The sequence below is a fragment of the Ranitomeya variabilis genome, chromosome 1, assembly GCF_051348905.1.
Source record: "Ranitomeya variabilis isolate aRanVar5 chromosome 1, aRanVar5.hap1, whole genome shotgun sequence".
Taxonomy (NCBI): Eukaryota; Metazoa; Chordata; class Amphibia; order Anura; family Dendrobatidae; genus Ranitomeya; species Ranitomeya variabilis.
The window spans coordinates 160,698,597-160,725,322 of NC_135232.1; the positions used below are offsets into that span (position 1 = coordinate 160,698,597).

Genomic DNA, 26,726 nt, shown 5'->3' on the forward strand with positions numbered 1-26,726 from the left:
TCTTCTCTTTCAGATTACATCAGGGGCTTATCTACAGCATTCTATAATGCTAATAAGCCCCTGATGGCGGTGGCCTTAAGGTACCGTCACATTAAGCGACGCTGCAGCGATAGCGACATCGATGCCGATCGCTGCAGCGTCGCTGTTTGGTCGCTGGAGAGCTGTCACACAGACCGCTCTCCAGCGACCAACGATGCCAAGGTCCCCGGGTAACCAGGGTAAGCATCGGGTTGCTAAGCGCAGGGCCGCGCTTAGTAACCCGATGTTTACCCTGGTTACCAGCGTAAAAGTTAAAAAAACAAACAGCACATACTCACCAGCGCGTCCCCCAGCCTCTGCTTCCTGACACTGACTGAGCTCCGGCCCTAACAACACAGCGGTGACGTCACCGCTGTGCTTTCACTTTCAGTTTAGGGCCGGCGCTCAGTCAGTGTCAGGAAGCAGACTCTGGGGGACGCGCAGGTGAGCATGTACTGTTTGTTTTTTTTAACTTTTACGCTGGTAACCAGGGTAAACATCGGGTTACTAAGCGCGGCCCTGCGCTTAGTAACCCGATGTTTACCCTGGTTACCAGTGTAAAATATCGCTGGTATCCTTGCTTTTGCTGTCAAACACGGCGATACACGGCGACCTAGCGACCAAATAAAGTGCAGACCTTCTAGCAGCGACCAGCAATTTCACAGCGGGATCCAGATCGCTGCTGCGTGTCAAATACAGCGATATCGCTATCCAGGTCGCTGCAACGTCACGGATCGCTGGCGATATCGCCTAGTGTGACGGTACCTTTAGCTTATAGGCCTAAAATGGCATGACAGATTCGTTTAAAGACTCTTTTATGAAGTACAGTACAGTTCCTCTGTTTACTGTGCTTTTCAGACTGATGTCTACATGTAGAGAAATTGCCTATAGCAACCCGTATAAGAAAAAAAACAACCTCGAGTAGTCTTTGCTCATTGACATAAATGAAAAACTTTTATGTGTGGGTTGAAAAGCAATTCTCTACAGATAAGCATAAAGTAGTCATGAGAAAAATATAAATGAGGAAACAAACAAATCCCCTGAGGTCTTATAAATATAATACATGTATTGGTTTTTTTTACTCAATTAAATCAACTCTTAAAATCTATATTTTTATTTCAAAATGTAAAAAAAAAATCCATTGTACATGTGAAAACAAATTTACAAAATAATTTGTGAGGTTCATCAGGAGGCTGCCAGATGTGTGGCATGACGTTCTGATGTAAGAGATATTAATTCATTCCTGCTGCTGGTAGAGCTCTGTTGTATTGCTTTTACTTGTAGAGATGCAGCTGGTGTAAGGAGTCTTACAGGCAGTGCTCCCTGGGACAAAATTGTGCAGACTAGTTCTTGTCTAGAAGGAGGAAAACTCTTTTTCTAGTGCCGTCTATGTGTAACTATATTGTAAGTCACAGTCTGATCTATTAAAGGGAATATATCTGAATAATATGCGCGCTCATACCCACACATGCACAAACTTTGTATGGTCATTTTGCAGTCTGAAAGATGTTGTCATTTACACCTTTATTTTTGCAATGTGTTGCTACCTGACTGAAAAAAATAGCTTCATTCATTCATTCATTCATTCATATGCAAGTCACCCTTAAGTGCTCTGCGAGGGTCACAGCACTTCCCAATCCTCTGCCTGCCTTGTTGTATTCACAACCTCTCTCTGCTTTGCTGACCGCTCACTGGCTTCAGTACATAGTCAGTGAGCTATCCATCAAGCAGAGGAAGGTTTAGCTGGGTGTGAAATAGAGCCAGGGCGGCAGGGACTTGAGAAGTACTTTTACACTCCCAGAGCAGAGCACTTAAGGCTCATTTGCATGTGAATTAAAAGAGTGATTTTTGCATCAGTAAAAGAAAGCAACATGACCATATAAACAGTTTGGGGGGATTAGATCATTCTGACTGATTTTCCTTTAAACAATTTTGAATATGACTATAATCATAGCGTTTTAAAAGCAGCATCTGAAGCATCTCGCCCAGTCAGCCAGTGCCCTGCTCAGTAACACCTGCTTAAACGTTTTTTTTCTTTTTTACTCTGCTCTGCAGCCGCTATTACATCACATGTACAGTTCAGCATGAAAAATTTGGTGACCAGTTCCCGTTAACCCATTCACATGTCCCTGCCTGTTGATGTGGGCATCGGCATTGAGCCCGCATCTTTCCCCATACGTGATAGCTGACTTAAAGGGAACCTGTCACCCCCCCAGGGCATTTTTAAGTAAGAGGCACCTTCAGCAGCACTAAGGCTGCATTCTGTGAAGGCTGTTTAGCATCCCTAGGAATGCTGAAATAATCACTTTTATCAATTTCGCTCCATACCTGTTTTGTGTCCCGGAGGTATGTGACGTCACAAATCTCGCGAGACATGGGCACTATCTTCAATGGAGCACGGTGACCCGCTCCACTGCACAGTCGCCAGATTCCCAGCCCCGCAGTGTGAATACATTATAACACACTGCGGGGTGGGATTTGGGGCCTCCGCTACAGGAAGGCGCTGGTGACGTCACAACAAAGAGGAGGCGGCGCCCGAAGGCAAGACGGTGATGATGGTCGGCTGCAAGGTGGTTGAGTCAGAGGGAGAAATCATACCTCCCTGACTCAATTGAGGTATGGTGGGAAATTTATAAAAGTAATTATTTCAGCGTTCCTAGGGATAGTAAACATAAGAGCCACCTTCACAGAATGCAGCCTTAGTGCTGCTGAAGGTGGCTCTTTTACTTTAATAGGCCCTGGGGGGGGGGGTGACAGGTTCCCTTTAATGAGTCATGATCTCTAACAGCTGCAGTTGGATCTGAGATCCCTCCACGGCTGTTAAGTTAAATGCTTTTGTCAATTTAAATATTAGACAAAGATAACACAAGTAAACACAAAATGCAGTTTTTAAATGAAGGTCATTATTATTAAGGGAAAAAGAAATCCAAACCTACAGGACCCTGTGTGAAAGTGTTTGCCCCTAAACCTAATAACAGGTTGGGTCACCGTTAACAGCAGCAATTGCAATCAAGCGTTTGCAATAACTGACAATGAGTCTTTTACCACTCTCTGGAGGAATTTTGTCCAACTCTTATTTGCAGGATTGTTGTAATTCTGTCACATTAGAGGGTTTCCGAGCATGAAAAGCCTTTGTAGGTCATGCCACAGCATCTCAATCGGGTTAAAGTCAGGACTTAAACTAGACCACTCCAAAGTCTTATTTTTGTTTTTTTAAGCCATTCAGAGGTGGTCTTGCTGGTGTGTTTTGGATCGTTGTCCTGATGCATAACCAAAATGCGCTTCAGCATGAGGTCACGAACAGATGGCCAGACATTCTCCTTCAAGATTTTTTGGTAAACGGCAGAACTTATGGTTCTATTTACCACAGCAAGTTTTCCAGGTCCTGAAGCAGCAAAACAGCCCCAGACCACCACACTACCGCCACCATATTTTATGGTTTGTATGATGTTCCTTATCTGAAATGCTGTTACTTCTACATCAGATGTAATAGGACATACAGTGCCTTGCGAAAGTATTCGGCCCCCTGGGACTTTTCAACCTTTTCCCACATATCATGCTTCAAACATAAAGATACCAAATGTAAATTTTTGGTGAAAAATCAACAAGTGGAACACAATTGTGAAGTTGAACGAAATTTATTGGTTATTTTAAATTTTTGTTGAAATTCAAAAACTGAAAAGTGGGGCGTGCAAAATTATTCGGCCCCTTTACTTTCAGTGCAGCAAACTCACTCCAGAAGTTCATTGTGGATCTCTGAATGATACAATGTTGTCCCAAATGCCTAATGATGATAAATATAATCCACCTGTGTGTAATCAAGTCTCCGTATAAATGCACCTGCTCTGTGATAGTCTCAGGGTTCTGTTTGAAGCACAGAGAGCATCATGAAGACCAAGGAACACAGCAGGCAGGTCCGTGATACTGTTGTGGAGAAGTTTAAAGCTGGATTTGGATACAAAATGATTTCCAAAACCTTTAACATCCCAAGGAGCACTGTGCAAGCGATCATATTGAAATGGAAGGAGTATCATACCACTGCAAATCTACCAAGACCTGGCTGTCCCTCTAAACTTTCATCTCTAACAAGGAGAAGACTGATTAGAGATGCTGCCAAGAGGCCCATGATCACTCTGGATGAACTACAGAGATCTATAGCTGAGGTGGGACAGTCTGTCTATAGGACAACAATCAATCAGTCGTACACTGCACAAGTCTGGCCTTTATGTAAGAGTGGCAAGAAGAAAGCCATTTCTCGAAGATATCCATAAAAAGTGTTATTTAAAGTTTGCAACAAGTCACCTGGGAGACACACCAAACATGTGGAAGAAGGTGTTCTGGTCAGATGAAACCAAAATCGAACTTTTTGGCAACAATGCCAAAAGACATGTTTGGCGTAAAGGCAACACAGCTCATCACCCTGAACACACATCCCCACTGTCAAACATGGTGGTGGCAGCATCATGGTTTGGGCCTGCTTTTCTTCAGCAGGGACAGGGAAGATGGTTAAAATTGATGGGAAGGTGGATGGAGCCAAATACAGGACCATTCTTGAAGAAAACCTGTTGGAGTCTGCAAAAGACCTGAGACTGGGACGGAGACTTGTCCAACAAGACAATGATCCCAAACATAAAGCAAAATCTACAATGGAATGGTTCACAAACGTATCCAGATGTTAGAATGGCCAAGTCAAAGTCCAGACCTCAATCCAATCGAGAATCTGTGGAAAGAGCTGAAAACTGCTGTTCACAAACGATCTCCATCAAACCTCTCTGAGCTCGAGCTGTTTGCCAAGGAAGAATGGGCAAGAATTTCAGTCTCTCGGCGTACAAAACTGATAGACATACCCCAAGCGACTTGCAGCTGTATTCGCAAAATTTTTTAGCAGTACAACAACCCAGAGGTTCTGCTCTGAATCTATCTGACTCTAAATATAGACTAAATACAGTAAAGTCAGCCCTTCAATCTTAATTAAAACTTAACATTTAATATGCATACCTAAAAGACATAAATAAACAATAAATAAAGTGCTCGTGATTCCCAGTGCACTAGATAAAAAATGGCACAATCTCACCCAAATTGTTGTTTGCTGGCACTCGGGAGTTTACTCCAGCATCATGGTGTCCGAGACCAGGAAATGGGGAGAAAGGACATGAAGACCAAAAAGCACAAAAGGGGGGAGGGGGGAGACACTGGGGCCTATTTACCCTGTCGTGCCCTCTGCAACCAACTCCCACCCTTACAAGGGCAGTACCCAAAGGTGTGCCTGTTTTGTGATGCCCATGGTTAGATATAGCCACCCTGAAAAAAGTGTCTTCCCTACGCGTTTCCCCTCCCGTTTGGGGGGTTCATCAGGGGAAGTTGTCCAGGCTAATAAACGAAGTCTCCTGCAGTGGCAGGGTATGACCTCTCAGTATGACAAAGTCCTCTATATGAGGAAAAAATGGTCTCTCTCTCTCAAAATGGTTTGCCAAGGAAGAATGGGCAAGAATTTCAGTCTCTCGGCGTACAAAACTGATACATACCCCAAGCGACTTGCAGCTGTATTCGCAGCAAAAGTTGGCGCAACAAAGTATTAAAGGGAACCTGTCACCCCCAAAATCGAAGGTGAGCTAAGCCCATCAGCATCAGGGGATTATCTACAGCATTCAGTAATGCTGTAGATAAGCCCCCGATGTATCCTGAAAGATGAGAAAAAGAGGTTAGATTATACTCTCAGGGGCGGTCCCGGTCCGGTTCTGGTCCGATGGGCGTCACGGTCCAGTCTGGGGCCTCCAATCTTCTTACGATGACGTCCTCTTCATCGCTGGGCCTCTCTGACCTTTCCTGCGCATTGCAGTACTTTGCTTTGCCCTCAACAGGGCAGACAAAGTATGCCTGTGCTTGAGCCACAGCGTGACTACAAGAAGAGGACGTCATCGTAAGAAGATGGAAGGCGCCCGACCGGACCGCGACGTCCATCGGACTAGAAACGGACCTTGACCGCCCCTGAGTGAGTATAATCGAACCTCTTTTTCTCATCTTTCAGGATAAGTTGTAAAGCGCTGCGGAATATGTTGGCGCTATATAAATAAAATTATTATTATTATTATTATTATTATTACATTGGGCTTATCTACATCATTACAGAATGCTGTAGATAAGCCCCTGATGCTGGTGGGCTTAGCTCACCTTCGATTTTGGGGGTGACAGGTTCCCTTTTAAGTTAAAGGGGCCGAATAATATTGCACGCCCCACTTTTCAGTTTTTGAACTTCCACAAAAATTTAAAATAAGCAATAAATTTCGTTCAACTTCACAATTGTGTTCCACTTGTTGATTCTTCACCAAAAATTTACATTTGATTTCTTTTATGTTTGAAGCATGATATGTGGGAAAAGGTTGAAAAGTTCCAGGGGGCCGAATACTTTCGCAAGGCACTGTACACCTTCCAAAAAGTTCAACTCGTCAGTCTACAGAGTGTTCTGTCAAAAGTCTTGAAGATTATGAAGATGTTTTTTTGGAAAACTGAAACAAGCCTTTCTGTTCTTTTTGCTCAACAATGGTTTTTGTCTTGGAACTCTGCCATGCAGGACATTTTTGCACAGTCTTTCTTATGGTGGAGTCATGAACACTGACATTAACTGAGGCTAGTGAGACCTGCAGTTCTTTTGATGTTGTTGCAGGGTCTTTTGTGACCTCATGGATGATTCATCGCTGCGCTCTTGGGGTAATTTTGGATGGCTCGCCACTCATGGGAAGGTTCACCACTTTTCCATGTTTTTGACATTTTTGTGGATAATGGCTTGCTCTCACTGTGGTTCACTGGAGACACAAAGCTTTAGAAATGGCTTTATAATCTTTTCTAGACTGATAGATTTCAAGTTGGGTTCTCATTTGTTTCAGAATTTCTTTGGAAAGTGGCATGGGAGCTTGGGGGTTTTCAGTTAACCAGGAGAACTTCAGTTTGGTGAAACAGTAGCAAACTTTGGGGCTTTTCCAGGAACAGACTCTTAAGGTACCGTCACATTAAGCGACGCTGCAGCGACAGCGATCCCGATCGCTGCAGCGTCGCTGTTTGGTCGCTGGAGAGCTGTCACACAGACCGCTCTCCAGCGACCAACGATGCCGAGGTCCCCGGGTAACCAGGGTAAACATCGGGTTACTAAGCGCAGGGCCGCGCTTAGTAACCCGATGTTTACCCTGGTTACCAGCGTAAAAGTTAAAAAAACAAACAGTACATACTTACATGCGTCCCCCAGCCTCTGCTTCCTGACACTGACTGAGCTCCGGCCCTAACAGCAGAGCGGTGACGTCACCGCTGTGCTTTCACTTTCAGTTTAGGGCCGGCGCTCAGTCAGTGTCAGGAAGCAGAGGCTGGGGGAAGCGCTGGTGAGTATGTACTGTTTGTTTTTTTAACTTTTACGCTGGTAACCAGGGTAAACATCGGGTTACTAAGCGCGGCCCTGCGCTTAGTAACCCGATGTTTACCCTGGTTACCAGTGTAAAATATCGCTGGTATCCTTGCTTTTGCTGTCAAACACGGCGATACACGGCGACCTAGCGACCAAATAAAGTGCAGACCTTCTAGCAGCGACCAGCAATTTCACAGCGGGATCCAGATCGCTGCTGCGTGTCAAATACAGCGATATCGCTATCCAGGTCGCTGCAACGTCACGGATCGCTGGCGATATCGCCTAGTGTGACGGTACCTTTAAGGATCCTCACAGCAAGAAAGCACCTAGAAACACCGAATCAGCCATAGTTTTCTATGACCTATGGGAGTTCAAACGCACTCAGTCTGTTCAGTTTTTCCCCTTTTTATATCGCCTCTGCAGAGGAGAGAAAGGGTAATACTGTCCAGAAGTGGTGTCACTCCTCTCCAACACATGACAGCTAGGTACTCCATAAGAGCAATCACAGCCATTACCTGATTCCTGGGATTTGGCCTGCATTTCTCTCCGGTGTGTTTTATCTGGTGAATACAATCATGTAACCATTAAATCATAAAGACATGGATAATGTCATCTTGATCTATTCATGCCCGCATGACAGGACATGTGAGCTGCTGGTTGTTGGCCAAGATCATGGGGTGAATGCTGTCTCCTGTCATGTGTCTGCTCCTGTTTGGTCTGATACATTAGAAGAGAATCTTGCATGTAATGTTCTTCAGCGTACAGTATCTCCATTAAAACTTTAAGCTTTGTTTCGTGCTGTTCTCTGTGCTGCTGTATGCCAGCTGAATTTTACTAGGATGCCGGCACTAATCTCTTGTGTGCCAGGAATCAAGTATCACTGCTTACTAAAGCATGCATAAAATGTATCCAGATGCTTTCTATCCCTGTCTCAATTCTTCTCTCAGTAAGGAGAATGCCTCCTGATCTACTGCTGCCTCTTGCCTCCTATGTAGATCATTCTCACAAAGGGTTGGCGTGAGTGCAGTCTGCATAGTAATGAGTGATGTAGGAATTTCAACATCTTATAGAGGAAAGGTTTGCAGTCCAAAATGCCTAAAAATTCTTAATCATTAATAATAAATGTATACTTGTTTTGCATCTATTCGAGTGATTTTTTTTTTTTCTAAATGTAACAGATATATACTGTATATATTGTATTTTAGATACAAGTGCTTCTACACATGCAGAATGCCCCCTTGGTTGTGTAAGCCTTAAAGGGAATATATCAGCAGGTTTTTGCTATATAATCTGAGGACAGCAGAAGTTGATTTCAGAGATGTAATACTTATTAGGTTGTGTGCTGCTGTTTCAATACAATGAGTGTTTCATCAGCAGGAAATTATCAATGCCAGACTGAGTGAAGAGTACATCTTGGTCTGACTCTGCTCCCTCCTCTGAGTAGTAGCTGCTAACTGGACATATACAATGTACACAAAGCTGTGGATAGGGGCAGCTTTTGAGCTCTGCTGCATTGCTAAATCTTAATAACTCAGATTGCATCACAATTTATGCACCCAGTAAATGGAGTGATAAATCGCTGGAATCTGCTACTATTTTCCTACATTATTCTCCCGAGGGACGTAACAAAAACCTGCTTATAGATTCCCTTTAATGCTGAAGAAAAACAATTAAGCTCGCTCCCTCTTTAGTAGTCTGTCACTCTAGATTAGCATTAGCCTTATCTCTAATTTAGGAGGAGTCAGACCATTCTTGAATCCATTTTGACTTTTGTAACACCGAGCAATAGCCATTTCGTAAGTTGGTATGTAAAAAATGTGTAAAGTGCGCTTCATTTTTAGTTGTCTGAGGTAGTGGGGGTGAGCTGCAATAATATCGTCCAGACACGGCAAACAGACTGGAGGGATTTCTTCCCTCTTGTCTCTATGTAGCACATCTTCAGAAACAGCAGCAGCATGGAGGAGATTATACAGCAGCACTGAGCAGTGTAGCTGTGATCTCACCACGGAGATGAGGGTAAGCCATGACCTGCCTACTCGAACTGTGTCCCACCCGTTCCTCTCCATAAACTTTACCAGGCAGCTGTAATCTTGTTCCCCCAGTGAGCTGGCAGTTAGTCTTCTTTTGACCAAGACTGATTTTAGCTGTTTCTTCAGGTTGAGAAATGAGTTCGGGGAGGCGGATTGGAGGAGAGATGGGGCTCATAAGTGGAGAAAGAAGCAGATTTCTCTGATAAGACCTATTACAATAATTCTTATTTTTACTTGTATTAATGATTCTTGCAAAGCTTGGTGCAATGATGACATCCATTTAAAGGGGTTGTAAATGAATATAGAAATCTTAGGTAAACAGCTCTAATGGGCCTAATAGACCTTTTATGAAATCTGAGGACCACATATGCTTTATCTTAGCCATAGTGTATTAAGGGACTGACTCCAATTGTGAGCTCTTACGGGCAGGGTCGTCATTACCTTTGTATTAATTATTGTATTATCGTTAATTTTATGACTGTTGTATATGAACTGTTGAATTGTAAAGCGATGTGGAATATGTTGGCGCTATATAAATAAAGATTATTATCATTATTAAAAGGGGTTTTCATGGAAATAAATATTGTAATTTAAATAAACTTAACAGATAATTCCGCTTTCTAATCTACTTCACATTTGAAAGTTGGTCTGATCTTCATCTACGATCTCCAGCCTTTTGACAGGACTTTTTCCAGGTTGTGTCCCACAAAGGATATTTCTTGTGTCTGCATGTTAACCATGGCATAAAGTGTGCTTAATTGCAATGGAGCATATAGGTGAAAATCGAGGGACCTTTTAGAAGTATGTTAGTACCGTATATACTCGAGTATAAGCTGAGATTTTCATCCCAAATTTTTGGGCTGAAAGTGCCCCTCTCGGCTTATACTCGAGTCACGGTCGGCGGGTGAGGGGGAGAGGGCGCTGAGGCATACTTACCTGCTTCTGGGGCTCCTGGCGCTGTCCCTGCAGTCCCACGGTCTCCGGGTGCCGCAGCTCTTCCCCTGTTCAGCGGTCACGTGGGACCGCTCATTAGAGAAATGAATATGGACTCCACTCCCATAGGGGCGGAGTTGCCTATTCATTTCTCTAATCAGCGGTGCCGGTGACCGCTGACAGAGGAAGAGGCTGCGGCACCGAAGACCAGCTGTCCGGGGGAAGGAGCGGGATGCCGGGAGCAGGTAAGTATGTCATATTCACCTGTCCGCGTTCCACACGCCGGGCGCCGCTCCATCTTCCCGGCGTCTCTCTCTCCACACTGACTGCAGGTCAGAGGGCGCGATGACGCATATAGTGTGCGCACCGCCCTCTGCCTGATCAGTCAGTGCGGAGAGACGCCGGGACGGGACGCTGAGGAGCTGCAAGCAAGAGAGGTGAGTATGTGTTTTATTATTTTTATTGCAGCAGCAGCAATGGCACAGCTTTCTATGGCACATCCTATGGGGCAATAATGAACGGTGCAGAGCACTATATGGCACAGCTATGGGGCAATAAGGAGCGGTGCAGAGCACTATATGGCACAGCTATGGGGCAATAAGGAGCGGTGCAGAGCACTATATGGCACAGCTATGGGGCAATAAGGAGCGGTGCAGAGCACTATATGGTACAGCTATGGGGCAATAATGAACGGTGCAGAGCACTATATGGCACAGCTATGGGGCAATAATGAACGGTGCAGAGCACTATATGGCACAGCTTTCTATTGTACAGCTATGGGGCAATAATGAACGGTATGGTGCATCTATTTTTATTTTTGAAATTCACCGGTAGCTGCTGCATTTTCCACCCTAGGCTTATACTCGAGTCAATAAGTTTTCCCAGTGTTTTGAGGCAAAATTAGGGGGGTCGGCTTATACTCGGGTTGGCTTATACTCGAGTATATACGGTAATTTGCATAAATTACAAATTTAATTTCATTAAGGGTATGTGCACACGTTCAGGTTTTTTCACGATAAAAATGCTATAAAAACTAATTAAAAACGCATACATTATGCATCCTATCATTTAGAATGCATTCTGCATGTTTTGTGCACATGGTGCGTTTTTATCCGCGAAAAAAACGCATCGCGGTAAAAAAGCAGCATGTTCATTAATTTTGCTGATTTTCCGCGTTTTTCCCGCAATTCTATGCATTTGGAAAAAAACGCACAAACAACGTGTCAAAAACGCATGAAAAAACAAAAAAAACGCATGCAGTTTTCTGGCAGAAATGTCCGGTTTTTGTCAGGAACATTTCTGCAAGAAATCCTGACGTGTGCACATTGTTTTTTAGCTGGACAGCCCCTATAATCCCTTTCTGGTTGTCTCCTTAGGGCTGATAAGCATCAACTTTCCAGACAAAATCAGCTCTTTGGGGGCTAAGATGTTGCCTCCTGTGTTCTCATAATAAAGTCCTTGTCTGTGATGAGAAGTGAAAGCTTGTGGATACATATTTTTTCAGTTACTTTGATTAATAAAGAATCTTCTGTTTACGTAAAATATTAAAACTCTGCAGTAAAGGCTGATAATAAGGAGACTTTGGGGAAAGCTGAGCATTGCTGTGTTTTGCTGCCTCCTGACTCTGACAAGCTGGCAGTTCCAAGATTTTAGTATTTTAGAAGCCAAGAATAAACCCCAGCAGTATATATTTCAGCTTTTCTAACCACTAGTTCTGTCGTTTCTGTAAAATCATCATAGGGCTTCTATTGCAGCTCATTATAGTCCTTGTTTTCACTGTATTGCTGGTTATTGTAGAATGGGTACATGTGTAGAGAAAGCATTTCACTCCCAAATGTGTGCAGACTTCAATATTGAGTCTGAAGAAAATGTCTAAACCTACTGGTTTTGGTTTACACTTGCATCCCCCCAACAGTCTACCCTGTGTTCACAGCAGGACGTCTGCATTGCCTGAGATATCATTGTGGAACCTTTATGACAATCTACTGTTTGTGTTACAAATGTGTTTCCTGTATTTATAGGAAGTGAATTGTTTTTCTAGTACATTTTTATGTTCTTTTCTGTATGCAAGCATATAGTTTCTGATGTTTTCAACTTTTATTTAGTTGAAATCTAGAAATGTTTTAGGTTTCGACTGTTATTAAAGGGGATATTTTACATACCTTATTGGTACTGATGTTATTGTTCAATTTGTAATCTAACTATGAATGTTACTCCTTAAATTTTAATCTGTTTTGCCTTGTTGCCTCGTGTTTTTTCTTTTCCCTCCCCTCTTCCCAAGCATGTTTACTATTCTATTTTTGCTATCCAGCCCCAGGCTATCTCTCAACAACATTTTTATTAAGATTGATGTAATGCCTGATTCTTTGCTTGTAAATAGTTAAAACCTTTTAATAAAATATTTGAATAATAAAGGGGGTATTATCATTTAGACAGCAGGAAAATAAGCAAGTTGGTAATTGACTTGCAATGGAATTGCTTTTTCTATCTGCTGTCATTCTTCTGCAGTGAGACCTTTATCTAACATAGCATACAGTTGGTTTCCATGGATCTCTGCCACTAGTTCCTGCTCAGACCCTCATCGAGGGAGAACAGTGGTTACATTACGAGAAAGAGGTTAAATAAGCACTCCCATCAAAGTTATTATCCACTTAATATGTTGCAAACATCATAATCTATAGCACTATGTACTTAAAATTAGACATGAGCGAATATCATCGGATCGATCCCTCCTTACCTGGCTCGTTAATGGAGATTACTGAATATCTGCAGCGGGAACCCGGATACCTGGAGCGTTCCCGGTAATCAGGTGTCCGGTGCTGCATCTGCACATGTCGCGGCTCTGTGACAGTCATAACACACAGGCTCTCCATGTATGTCCAACCGCAGCGTCCAGATGTTACAGCAGAGTGGATGGGATTTCAAGAAATCCCACATCCACTATGCGTGCATCGGCACCTGTGGCTTCCCTGTAGAGACGGACATGCGGCGCGTCTTTCCAGACCGCACTGTGTCTATTTATCTTGCGGAGACGCTCAGTCTCCACAAGATAAATATCGCCCATACAATGTATAGGATGTGGTGATTCTGCACAGTTCAATGATCACATGCGCAATCGCCTGCATTTAAAAGCTGGCAGCACTTTGGACGGAGAAGACGTGCTGCGTCCAAAGCGCTGCTGACTACTGGCCGTGGGGACGTAGCCTCAGATGAGCGGTGTCATCTGGAACCTGCCACCGATCTACATTTGTTTTTGCATTATAATTTTATGGTCTAGGCAAATTACAGAATCCACATGGTCATTGTGCCTAGAAATTAGCTGCACAACTTTTGGTTTATGGCTCTTTTCACTTGGTGTTTAAGGTCTAAGCACTTGTCTGATGACGACTAATGAAAATAAACAAAATCCCCAAAACAACCTGGTCTAACTGCCTCCTCAAATCCACAGTAATGTGTGTCCCCCTACTGTAAAGCAGGCCTCTAGGAAACATTTGTGTGTGTTCATACTTGGCAATATATTTTCTACAACCTGTCTGGGTTTGTGGGGCATAGGAACAGTGCTTGGATACAATGGGGCATATTTAGTAATGTAATTACTCCAGGTTTCTGTGATAAGTTAATTAAAAATGATTGTATGACATTTCTGAATATCATATAATTAAAGATCCATCCCCACTGTTAATGAAGCAACAAGACTTGTGTTAAAAGTACCCCCAGGTATGCAGTTGTCTATAGCAGAGGATTCCTGCGTCATATGATTGCCCAAGTACCCAATCGTAATCTTTCCCAGCCATATCTCATGTCATCACTTTTTAGCAAAGGTTTCCAACACTCCTATTAGACAAAATGCTTGAATATAAGCCCAGGTCTCGCTGTCCAACAGCAAATTCATCAAAACCGTTTTCTCTATTTAGCAAACTTTAAAGGGAATAGGTCAGCAAGTTCAACCTCTTTAAACTGCATATAAGGTCATGCAAGTCTTTTGAGATGTAAATTCATTGACACATTTTATATCTTCTATCTGTTGCTGCATTCTGGAGAAATTAGCATTTTAATTCATATACAAATAGCCCTTAAGAAGCCCATGCCTCCCAAGGTTGTTTCCATGTCCAACACTAGCGCTTTAGGTTGATGGCTCACTGTCTAACTTCAGGCACCAGGCAAGGAAATGAGATGGTGAACTTTGAGAGAATGTGAGACTATTAAGTGAACCGCAGTTATGGAAATCGCATACAAGCGGTCACGGGCCCACTCATGTGCATGGACGATATAGGGCAATCATTATGTTTCTACTTAAGCTGGATAACTTCTTTAAGCCATATAGAGCTTTAAAACAGACTTACAAAATAAGTGTATCTCACTTCCTTCTCAAACTTTTCCTTCTCTCGTGCCCCTTTTAAAGCCTCCGGCAATCGATTTCATTCAGTGTGTGGTGTGTGTGTGTGTGCGTGCGTGTGTATATATATATATGTATATGTGTGTGTGTGTATATATATATATATATATATATATATATATATATATATATATATATATATATATATATATATATATATATATATATATATATATATATATATATATATATATATATATATATATATATATATATTTTTTTTTTTTTTTTTTATGAGCGACAGACATATTCCACCGTATGATGAATCCAGCTCTAATAGCTATAATTATATGGAAGACCGTGCTGCTGGCATTTCTCCTAAAATGTCATGTAACTATTGATCTCAAAGGAAACCACCTTCTAGATGTTTTCAAGCCAGACTGCCAGTAGCAAGGAGATGTTACCCTTGCCACGGTTGATGATTTCTGGAGCGTTATCAGACAGGATTGCTGTGTTGGTGACGTCAGGCTTCATTTTGTTTAGTTCCTGTTGAGTTACCGATAAGTGTATTCACGTAATTTCTCCAGTAAGCAATTACAGCTTCCAATCAAGTAGTATAAGACTTTATCCTAAAATTGTTTAATTTTTTTCTCTACTGTTTATGTAATTCTGCTTTATCAGTATCTCTTCTCTGAGGTGTTCTGCTCCCTGAGACGCCCTTTGGAAATGATCCTATGTGGTCCTCTACCTGTCTGATATTCTGAGGGTTTTACTCTCTGCTTCCAGCAATGTCCTTTGTGGAGTAGACGCCATTGCGTCCCACCTTGGTGTACTTTCATGTGTTGCTAGTATACATTGTACTTGTGGCTTCAGACCTAAATCATGTTGTCGAAGTCTTTCAGCACAAAATGGCTGTTCCTATCCAGCTCAGGTGCTCGGGGCAGCCTTGATGTGGTCCAGCAGGTCAGTGCACCTTCCCATTTGCTTGTATTCCATCTTTCTTTCCCTTCCTCTGACCAGAACTGTCAATCACAGAAAAGGGGGGTGGAGACAGCAGCAAAGCAAGTAGGTGGGAAGGTGCGCTGACCTGTTTGGCCACGCCTAGGGTGCAGCAGTGGCTTATGCTTGGTTTGAACAGTCGTTTTCTGCTGACAGACTCCCTCTTAAACGAACTTGTCTATGACTGCTTAGTGCACCTATAATCCAGAGCTGCATTCACAATTCAGCTAGCATCTTTCAGACTTGTTGGCTTCTCCACATAGAGCTTACGCCGGCTCTTATATTTAGCGCTGTCATGTTTTCTCTACTAATTAGGAATACGGTTTCTGACTAGAAGAGGCAATAACTCCGCTTTAGTATAAGATAAGAAGCCCGATGTTTATACAAGGCGTCTCCGCTGTTTGTCGATGATGTCTATATATAAACTGTAACAAAATGTGTGTTTGTCGAAAGTAAATATTTTTTCTTTTTCAGGGTCAGCTCTCGATACTTCAAGAGAAAATTGATCATTTGGAGCGGCTGCTCGCAGAAAATAATGAGATCATCTCCAATATAAGAGACTCTGTAATCAACCTGAGTGAGTCTGTGAAAGATGGTCAGAAGGGCCCAGAAGCCATAAATGATAGTCGTGGATCATTTTCTCCGCTCTTGCCCTCTGCACCTGCATTGCTTCCAATCCATAAGGAGGATTGTCAGTTTGCTCCTGCGAGTGGTAGCCAAAAATCTGATGTCCAGGTAAGCGTCTCCCAGGAAATGTAGGGTAGGGAAATGGTTTCCTGCTATCTCTTCAGCTTGGGCCCGGTTTTCATTATCTGGGTACAGAATCCTGAATTTATGTATTTTAAATATATATTTTAATATTGCACTGACTGCTTAACCCCTTCACGACGCACACAAGTTTCATTTTTGTATTTTCTTTTTTGCCCTCCTCTTCTTCCCAGAACCATAACTTTTTTTTTTTTTTTTTTTTACTTTTCTGCCCCATAGACATATGAGGGATTGCTTTTTGCCGGACGAATTGTACTTTTGAATGACACCCCATTCATTTCACTAGATAGTGTACTGGAAAACGGGGAAAAAACTCCCGAGTGGGAAGAAATTGTGAAAAAAAACAAACTCAATTCTGACATTTGTTTTTACGGCCTCCATTGTGTGGTTGAAAATGATCTGGAAATATGATTCTACTCACTACAATTACGGTGATGCCAAACATGTTCTATTTAAAAAAAAATAAAAAATCAGAAGTTTGATGAAAAAAAAAAATATTGTTTTTGGTTTTGTCGCCATATTCTGAGACCCGTAACATTTTTATATTTCAGTGGATGGAGCTTATTTTTTGGCGAGATGACTTTTATTGATACCAATAGAGGATAGATAGAACTTTTTCATCGCTTGTTACAGCATTTTTTGTAGTATTGCATGGTAAAAAAAAGCGTAATTTTGGCGTTCTTGAATTTTTTTCGTTTTCAATATTTGGTGATTGGATTACTTTTATATTTTGACAGATCAGACTTTTCTGAATGTGGTGATATCACGTGTATTTTTTATCTTTATTTTTAATGGGCAAAAAAAATGACTATTTCAGATATAATGTTTTCCTTTTTTTTCACTTTTTTTTTTTTTAAATAACTTTATTTTTTACATTTTGCTATAATTATTTATTAGTCCCCTTACGTGACTTGAACCTGCTATCAAATGATCGCTTGTGCTGTAGCTATAGCATTGCTGCATATAGTAAAAAGGGAGCTCCATAATGACAAGAAGGGGTGTGTTCAACAGACCCGCTGCTGTCATAGCAACCCATGATCACGTTATGGGCTTTAAGAATGAAGTGCCCCCATGCTGGCGCGTGTTAAATGCCGCTGCCAACGTTTGACAGTGGTATTTAATTGGTTAACAATTGTGAGCGGCTCTTCACACCACCTGCGATTGTTAGGGGCTGATCCTAGCTGTAAGCCACAGCCTTTACCTGCAGAGTAAGGGGCATGCTCACCCTGTGAGCGCGCTCCATACTCCTGCCTCCGACTTGCGCCGTACATGTACGTCAGATGTTGTGAAGGCATTTAAGGTATACCTCAGGAAACGCAGGTAATGTGGCATACCCATAGAATGTAAGTCCGCAAGGACTGGGTCCTCTCCCCTCTGTACCAGTCTGTCATTGTAAATTTGTTTACTGTAAATGATATCTATAACCCTGTATATAGCCCCTTTCTCATGTACAGCACCATGGAATTAATGGTGCTATATAAATAAATAATAATAATAATAATAATAATACTACCTAGTGCAGGGCCTGAAAGGGCTACTAAGTTTTCTGATTTTTGATTCACGTGTCTAACAGTCTCCGTCGTATCACCATTTGTTTTCTTGATATTTTTCTTTAACTGTATAGTATTTAAACCATGAATATTATTTTCATTAAATGTGAGTGTATGTATTAATATACTCCTCTACCGCTGCCTTCTCCACTGGTGTCCAGCACCGTTTTGATACTCTCCCGAGTGACGTCACTGCTCTGCACATTGTCTGGGTCATGCTGTGCTCTAAGTGACTCTGAAGTGGCCTTTATGATGGAGGGTCAGAATGAGGATCCACAGACTTTCACGGAAAAGGTGTACAGACTCTTCCCGGGTAGTCTGGTTTGTAGTGATGTCACTAAGAAGATGATTCAACAGTGCTGGATCCCGGCCAAGGCGGTGGCAGATGAGTATAATTATACTCACACTACACCCATACCCATACACATATACACAAATGTAATGAAAAAAAAATATTTATGGGAGTGCTCCTTTACCTATAGAACATTTTGCAAAATCTTAAAAGGTTAGTCCCAAAATAGCGATCTATTCCGTATACATAGCAAATCAGTCCTCTATCCATGTTGGACCTCCGCTTCAGTAATTATCTAAGGCACTGTTGGAAAAATCTGAGTACAGTGCTTATGTATTTCCAGAACTAGTGAAACTAGTGCATGCGCAAGTCTACTCAACGGGGGCTGCAAAGTCTCATTCACAGAATCGCCAAGGGTCCCATCGGCCTACTCAACAGATGGTGTATAACCTGCTAAACCTTTAAAGCCATCGTCAATATCATGGAAGAAGTGTTACCTAATTTATACCAATGTGAAAGGGTAAATTGGTCATTTTTTACTAATGGCCATCCCTTGTAGAGCCCACAATACATTTAATTAGTCGTTTCATCCAAGCATCCTTTGGGGGGACCAAAAGAGAGAAAGTAGGTAGAACATGCCAGGCAGAAGCGCCAAGCGTTATGCCGGTGTGCTGCTAGCGGATCAGAGCAGACAAGCAACTCCATTAATCTATCATTACCGTTTTGAATGTGAGAATTTTCTTACATTTTTTTTTTTTTTTATTCCATATTCACATTGAATTGAACATGGTTTTTCCTGTCTGAAGCTTTTTTATTTTGTCTGTTACTTTTCTAGTTTTATCATTAACGATTAGTAAGAAAGGAGTTTTACTAGTTCAGTTCTTACACAATATACGTGAACAATGTCTGTTCTTATTCCCCGTTTCTTGTGTTTTCTCACTTTGTTCTTCCTGCTTGGGATTAAAAAAAGTAAAAGCAAATCTGTGGTCACTTTGTGTAACGTGAGTAGAAGGATTAGATAGTTTTACTATGAGATGGATAATCTTCCTATACCTGGTCCATCTAGCCATTGAAACTTCCTTACAATTTGATATCTATTCTTCCTGTGTTAAAGCCTTGGGCCCTCATGTAATTATTCCCCATCAAAGCCCCTTTGTTCTGATACTTGACTTGTGCTCGTACCCGGTGACATCTTGTCTTTCTTGAGGGAGAAACTCTGAAACTGCTGTCTTGCATTATTTATTAATGCTTTTGAGGTTTTTTTATGTTTTCATTGTCATTTTCTCGGATTACTGTGTGTTTTGTGTACACAGGCCTTTAGTATTATTCTACTCTGTTGCATACTTACTAGACATAGCAAATGTTGATACAAGCATCACTTTCACTTAGTGTTTGTATGGCAGTTTAGATCAGCAATTCTTGACCACTATTACCACCCTGTAGTCCTATCAGTGTGAGCAGTATATACAGTGGGTTGTGAAAGTATTGACCCCCCCCCCCCCTTGGCTTTTTACATATTTTGTTACATTACAATCTGTGTTTAAATATTTTTGTAATCCGATTTGTGTTTGATGCATCAGCACTAAATAGTGTAAGTTGGTGAAGTGAGAAAAATATAGGCATAAATAAAATTGATGGGATAAAAAAATGAAAAATTGGCATGTGTGTTGTGAATTTGGATTCTGGGCTCCCCCGGTGGCCGCTTGTGGAATTGGACTTGTCATCCTCTTTCCTGTTTCACCTGGTTCCATCAGTAGTGGGTGTCGCTATTTAAGCTCATTTCTCTGGTGGTTTCTTGCCGGTCAACAATGTTATCTGATGCCTCTCAGTGCTTGTTCCTGCTTCTAGACTACTTCTAGATAAGTTGGACTTTTGTCCATGTTTTGTTTTGCTTATTTGTTCCAGTTCACAGCTGAAGTTTTGTTACTGTGTCTGGAAAGCTCTCGTTGATCAGGGATTGCTACTCTGGCGTTATGAGTTAATGCCAGAGTTTAAGGTAATCTCTGGATGGTGTTTTGTTAGTGTTTTTCTGCTGACCATGAAAGTATACTATCTGTCTTCTGCTATCTAGTAAGCGGACCTCAAATTTGCTAAGACTATTTTCCTGCTGCGTTTGTTGTTTCATCTGAACTCACCGTCATTATATGTGGGGGGCTACTGTCTTCTTTGGAATATTTCTCTAGAGGTGAGCCAGGTCTTATATTTCCCTCTGCTAGCTATTTAGGTCTTAGGCCAGAGCTGGGCATCTAGCGATAAATAGGAAATGCTACCTGGCTATTTCTAGTTGCGCGGCAGGCTTAGTTCATGGTCAGTATAGTTCCATCTTCCGAGAGCTTGTCCCTCTATAGGCTTGCTATGATCTCTGCCTGCAGAGATCATGACAGTTTGACCGGCCTATAAAGTGTTAAAGACCCAGGTTGAGAAAGGAGAGTTATAAGAAGTCTGCTGGAATTTTTTTTTTTTTTTTTTCCTCCAGTCTGCCTTGCTGCAGTCTTTTTTCTCTCTCTCCTCCTAATCTCTGTATGCTCTGTGTGCACCTGACAATAATGGATCTCCAGAGTGTAACTGCGGGTTTGAATAATCTCAGCACGAAAGTACAAAATTTACAAGATTTTGTGGTACATGCTCCGGTATCTGAGCCGAGAATTCCTTTGCCGGAGTTCTTCACAGGGAATAGAGCTAGCTTCCAGAATTTCCGAAATAATTGTAAGCTTTATTTGTCCCTGAAGTCTCGTTCAGCTGGAGACCCTGCTCAGCAGGTTAGGATTGTGATTTCCTTGCTCAGGGGTGACCCTCAAGATTGGGCCTTCTCATTGCCAGCAGGGGATCCTGCGTTACGCGATGTGGATGCGTTTTTTCTGGCCTTGGGCTTGCTTTATGAGGAACCTCATTTGGAACTTCAGGCAGAAAAAACTTTGATGGCACTATCTCAGGGGCAAGACGAAGCTGAAGTTTTCTGCCAAAAATTCCGTAAATGGTCTGTGCTTACTCAGTGGAATGAGTGCGCCTTGGCGGCAACTTTCAGAGAGGGTCTCTCTGATGCCGTTAAGGATGTTATGGTGGGGTTCCCTTTGCCTGCAGGTCTGAATGAGTCCATGACAATGGCTATTCAGATTGATAGGCGTCTGCGGGAGCGCAAACCGGTGCACCATCTGGCGGTGTCTATGGAAAAGACGCCAGAAAGTATGCAGTGTGATAGAATTCTGTCCAGGAGCGAGCGACAGAATTTTAGACGGAAGAATGGATTGTGTTTCTATTGTGGGGATTCTACTCATGTTATATCAGCATGCTCTAGGCGTACAAAGAAGCTTGATAAGTCTGTTTCCATTGGCACCATTCAGTCTAAGTTTATTTTGTCTGTAACCCTGATTTGTTCTTTGTCATCCATTGCCACGGACGCCTATGTTGACTCTGGCGCCGCTCTGAGTCTTATGGATTGGTCCTTTGCCAATCGTTGTGGTTTTGATTTAGAGCCTTTGGAGACTCTTATTCCTCTGAAGGGGATTGACTCCACCCCATTGGCTAATAATAAACCACAATACTGGACACAAGTAACCATGCGTATCGATCCGGATCACCAGGAGATTATTCGTTTCCTGGTGCTGTATAATTTACATGACGATTTGGTACTGGGATTGCCATGGTTGCAGTCTCACAACCCAGTCTTGGACTGGAGAGCAATGTCTGTGTTGAGCTGGGGATGTAAGGGTATTCATGGGGACGTACCTTTGGTTTCTATTTCGTCGTCCATTCCCTCTGAAGTCCCTGAGTTCCTCTCTGATTATCAAGACGTCTTTGACGAACCCAAGCTTGGGTCGTTACCTCCGCACCGTGAGTGCGATTGTGCCATAGATTTGATACCGGGTTGTAAATATCCAAAGGGTCGTTTGTTTAATTTGTCTGTGCCGGAACATGCTGCTATGCGGGAATATATAAAGGAGTCTTTGGAAAAGGGACATATTCGTCCATCTTCTTCTCCCTTGGGAGCTGGGTTTTTCTTTGTCTCAAAAAAAGACGGCTCTTTGAGACCATGTATTGATTATCGGCTTCTGAATAAGATCACTGTTAAGTATCAATACCCATTGCCATTGCTTACTGATTTGTTTGCTCGTATAGAGGGTGCTAAGTGGTTCTCTAAAATTGATCTTCGTGGGGCGTATAATTTGGTGCGGATCAGGCAGGGGGATGAGTGGAAGACCGCATTTAATACGCCCGAGGGCCACTTTGAGTATTTGGTCATGCCTTTTGGTCTTTCTAATGCCCCTTCAGTTTTCCAGTCTTTTATGCATGATATTTTCCGCGATTTTCTGGATAAATTTATGATAATATATCTGGATGATATTCTGATTTTTTCTGATGACTGGGACTCTCATGTCCAGCAGGTCAGGAGAGTTTTTCAGGTTCTACGGTCTAATTCTTTATGTGTGAAGGGGTCTAAGTGCGTTTTTGGGGTCCAGAAAATTTCCTTTTTGGGGTATATTTTTTCTCCCTCTTCCATTGAGATGGATCCCGTCAAGGTGCAAGCTATTTGTGACTGGACTCAGCCCTCCTCTCTTAAGGGTCTTCAGAGATTTTTGGGCTTTGCCAACTTTTACCGCCGATTTATTGCTGGTTTTTCGGATGTCGTTAAACCACTGACTGATTTGACCAGACAAGGCGCTGATGTTGCTAATTGGTCCCCTCATGCTGTAGAGGCCTTTCAGGAGCTTAAGCGCCGTTTTGCCTCTGCCCCTGTGTTGCGTCAGCCTGATGTGAATCTGCCTTTTCAGGTTGAGGTTGACGCTTCGGAGATCGGAGCTGGGGCAGTGTTGTCGCAGAAAGGTTCCGACTGCTCCGTCATTAGGCCTTGTGCCTTCTTTTCTCGCAAATTTTCGCCCGCAGAGCGGAATTATGATGTTGGGAATCGGGAGCTTTTGGCCATGAAGTGGGCTTTTGAGGAGTGGCGCCATTGGCTCGAGGGGGCTAGGCATCAGGTGGTGGTATTGACTGACCACAAAAATTTGATTTATCTTGAGACTGCCAGACGCCTGAATCCTAGACAGGCGCGCTGGTCTTTATTTTTTTCTCGCTTTAATTTTGTGGTGTCATACCTACCGGGTTCTAAGAATGTTAAGGCAGATGCCCTTTCTAGGAGTTTTGACCCGGACTCTCCTGGTAATTCTGAACCCACAGGTATCCTTAGGGAGGGAGTAATTTTGTCGGCCGTTTCTCCTGATCTGCGGCGGTCCTTGCAAGAGTTTCAGGCGGATAGACCGGATCGTTGTCCGCCTGATAGACTGTTTGTTCCGGATGATTGGACCAGCAGAGTCATCTCTGAGGTACATTCTTCTGCATTGGCAGGTCATCCCGGAATTTTTGGTACCAGGGATTTGGTGGCAAGATCCTTCTGGTGGCCTTTCCTGTCACGAGATGTGCGAGTCTTTGTGCAGTCATGTGACGTTTGTGCTCGGGCCAAGTCTTGTAGTTCTCGGGCTAGCGGACTGCTGTTGCCCTTGCCTATTCCCAAGAGGCCTTGGACACACATCTCGATGGATTTTATTTCAGATCTGCCTGTTTCCCAGAAGATGTCTGTCATCTGGGTGGTCTGTGACCGTTTCTCTAAAATGGTCCATTTGGTTCCTCTGCCCAAGTTGCCTTCTTCTTCTGAGTTGGTTCCTCTGTTTTTTCAGAATGTTGTCCGATTGCACGGTATTCCTGAGAATATTGTTTCTGACAGAGGTACCCAATTTGTGTCTAGATTTTGGCGGGCATTCTGTGCTAGGATGGGCATAGATTTGTCTTTTTCATCTGCTTTTCACCCTCAGACTAATGGCCAGACCGAGCGGACTAATCAGACCCTTGAGACATATCTGAGGTGTTTTGTCTCTGCTGACCAGGATGATTGGGTTGCTTTTTTGCCATTGGCAGAGTTCGCCCTCAATAATCGGGCCAGTTCTTCCACCTTGGTGTCCCCGTTTTTCTGTAATTCGGGGTTTCACCCTCGATTTTCCTCCGGTCAGGTGGAATCCTCGGATTGTCCTGGAGTGGATGCGGTGGTGGAGAGATTGCATCACATCTGGGGGCAGGTTATGGATAATTTGAAGTTGTCCCAGGAGAAGACTCAGCGTTTTGCCAACCGTCATCGTCGTGTTGGTTCTCGGCTTTGTGTTGGAGATTTGGTGTGGTTGTCTTCTCGTTTTGTCCCTATGAGGGTCTCTTCTCCTAAGTTTAAACCTCGGTTCATCGGCCCTTATAGAATATTGGAGATTCTTAATCCTGTTTCTTTCCGTTTGGACCTCCCTGCGTCCTTTTCCATTCATAACGTTTTTCATCGGTCGTTATTGCGCAGGTATGAGGTACCTGTTGTGCCTTCAGTTGAGCCTCCTGCTCCGGTGTTGGTTGAGGGTGAGTTGGAGTACGTTGTGGAGAAAATTTTGGACTCTCGTGTTTCCAGACGGAAACTCCAGTATCTGGTCAACTGGAAGGGTTACGGCCAGGAGGATAATTCTTGGGTCAATGCATCTGATGTTCATGCTTCTGATCTTGTTCGTGCCTTCCATAGGGCTCATCCTGGTCGCCCTGGTGGATCTGGTGAGGGTTCGGTGCCCCCTCCTTGAGGGGGGGGTACTGTTGTGAATTTGGATTCTGGGCTCCCCCGGTGGCCGCTTGTGGAATTGGACTTGTCATCCTCTTTCCTGTTTCACCTGGTTCCATCAGTAGTGGGTGTCGCTATTTAAGCTCATTTCTCTGGTGGTTTCTTGCCGGTCAACAATGTTATCTGATGCCTCTCAGTGCTTGTTCCTGCTTCTAGACTACTTCTAGATAAGTTGGACTTTTGTCCATGTTTTGTTTTGCTTATTTGTTCCAGTTCACAGCTGAAGTTTTGTTACTGTGTCTGGAAAGCTCTCGTTGATCAGGGATTGCTACTCTGGCGTTATGAGTTAATGCCAGAGTTTAAGGTAATCTCTGGATGGTGTTTTGTTAGTGTTTTTCTGCTGACCATGAAAGTATACTATCTGTCTTCTGCTATCTAGTAAGCGGACCTCAAATTTGCTAAGACTATTTTCCTGCTGCGTTTGTTGTTTCATCTGAACTCACCGTCATTATATGTGGGGGGCTACTGTCTTCTTTGGAATATTTCTCTAGAGGTGAGCCAGGTCTTATATTTCCCTCTGCTAGCTATTTAGGTCTTAGGCCAGAGCTGGGCATCTAGCGATAAATAGGAAATGCTACCTGGCTATTTCTAGTTGCGCGGCAGGCTTAGTTCATGGTCAGTATAGTTCCATCTTCCGAGAGCTTGTCCCTCTATAGGCTTGCTATGATCTCTGCCTGCAGAGATCATGACACATGTGCATATGTATTCTCCCCTTTTGCGATGAAGCCCCTAGAAATTTCTGGTGCAAGAAATTCCTTTCATAAATTACATGCTTAATGAGACAAAGTCTACCTGTGTACAATCTAAGTGCCACATGGTCTGTCAGTATGTACACACCTTTCCTGAAAGGCCACAGAGGCTGCAACACCATTATGCAAGAGGCACCACTAACCAAAACAACACCATTAAGACCAAGGAGATCTCCAAATTAGTCAGGTACAAAGTTGTTGAGAAGTACAAGTCAGGGTTGGGTTAAAAAAAACAAGAAATTCCTAATCTCTGAAAATCCCCCAGAGCACCATCAAATCCATTATAAACTAGAAAAAACATACCTGCCATGAGAGGCCCACCCACCAAAACGCTCAGCCCGGGCAAGGAGGGCATTAATCAGAGAGGCAGCACAGAGACCAAAGGTGAAGTTGAAGGAGCTGTAGAGTTCCTAAGCAGAGAATGGAGTTCCTGTCTCTACGACCCCAATAAGCCACACACTCCATAGAGTTGGCCTTTATGGAAGAATGGGCAGTAAAAAGCTTTTACTTACACACTAAAATGTTTGTAAGTAAAGTTTAGAGTTTGCCAAAGACATGTGGGAGACTCCCCAAATGTATGAAGGAAGGAGCTTTGGTCAGATGAGACCAAAATTGAACTTTTTGGCTACCACGGTAAGCTCTATGTCTGGCGCCAAACCAACACAGTTTATCACCCCAAAAGCACCATCCCCACAGTGAAACATGGTAGTGGCTGCATCATGCTGTGGGGATGTTTTTTCGGCAGCAGGGACAGGGAAAATGGTCCGAGTCAAAGAGAAAATGGATGGTGGGAAATACAGAGATATTCTTGAGCAAAACCTGTTTGTCTGTCAGTGATTTGAGACTTGGACAAAGGTTCACCTTCCAACAATACAATGACCCAAAGTATTCTGAAGCAAAGTTTGAGTGGTGTATAGGGAAATGTGTAAATGTTTTGGATTTGCCTAATCACAGCCCTGACCTTAATCCAATTGAGAATCTATGGTTAGACTTGAAGAGTGCTGTTCACCAGAGGAAACCATTC

The 26,726-nt window shown here is 42.9% G+C and overlaps 1 protein-coding gene across 1 annotated transcript in view; it reads left to right on the forward strand.

Moving 5' to 3' along the window:
• The window catches only part of MAN2A1 (mannosidase alpha class 2A member 1), a 169,062-nt gene that overhangs the window by 17,853 nt on the left and 124,483 nt on the right, over positions 1–26,726 (forward strand). The window contains exon 2 of the mRNA XM_077290144.1: positions 16,184–16,444. Coding sequence (XP_077146259.1) covers positions 16,184–16,444 — 261 coding nt within the window. The remainder of the gene's footprint in view (positions 1–16,183; positions 16,445–26,726) is intronic.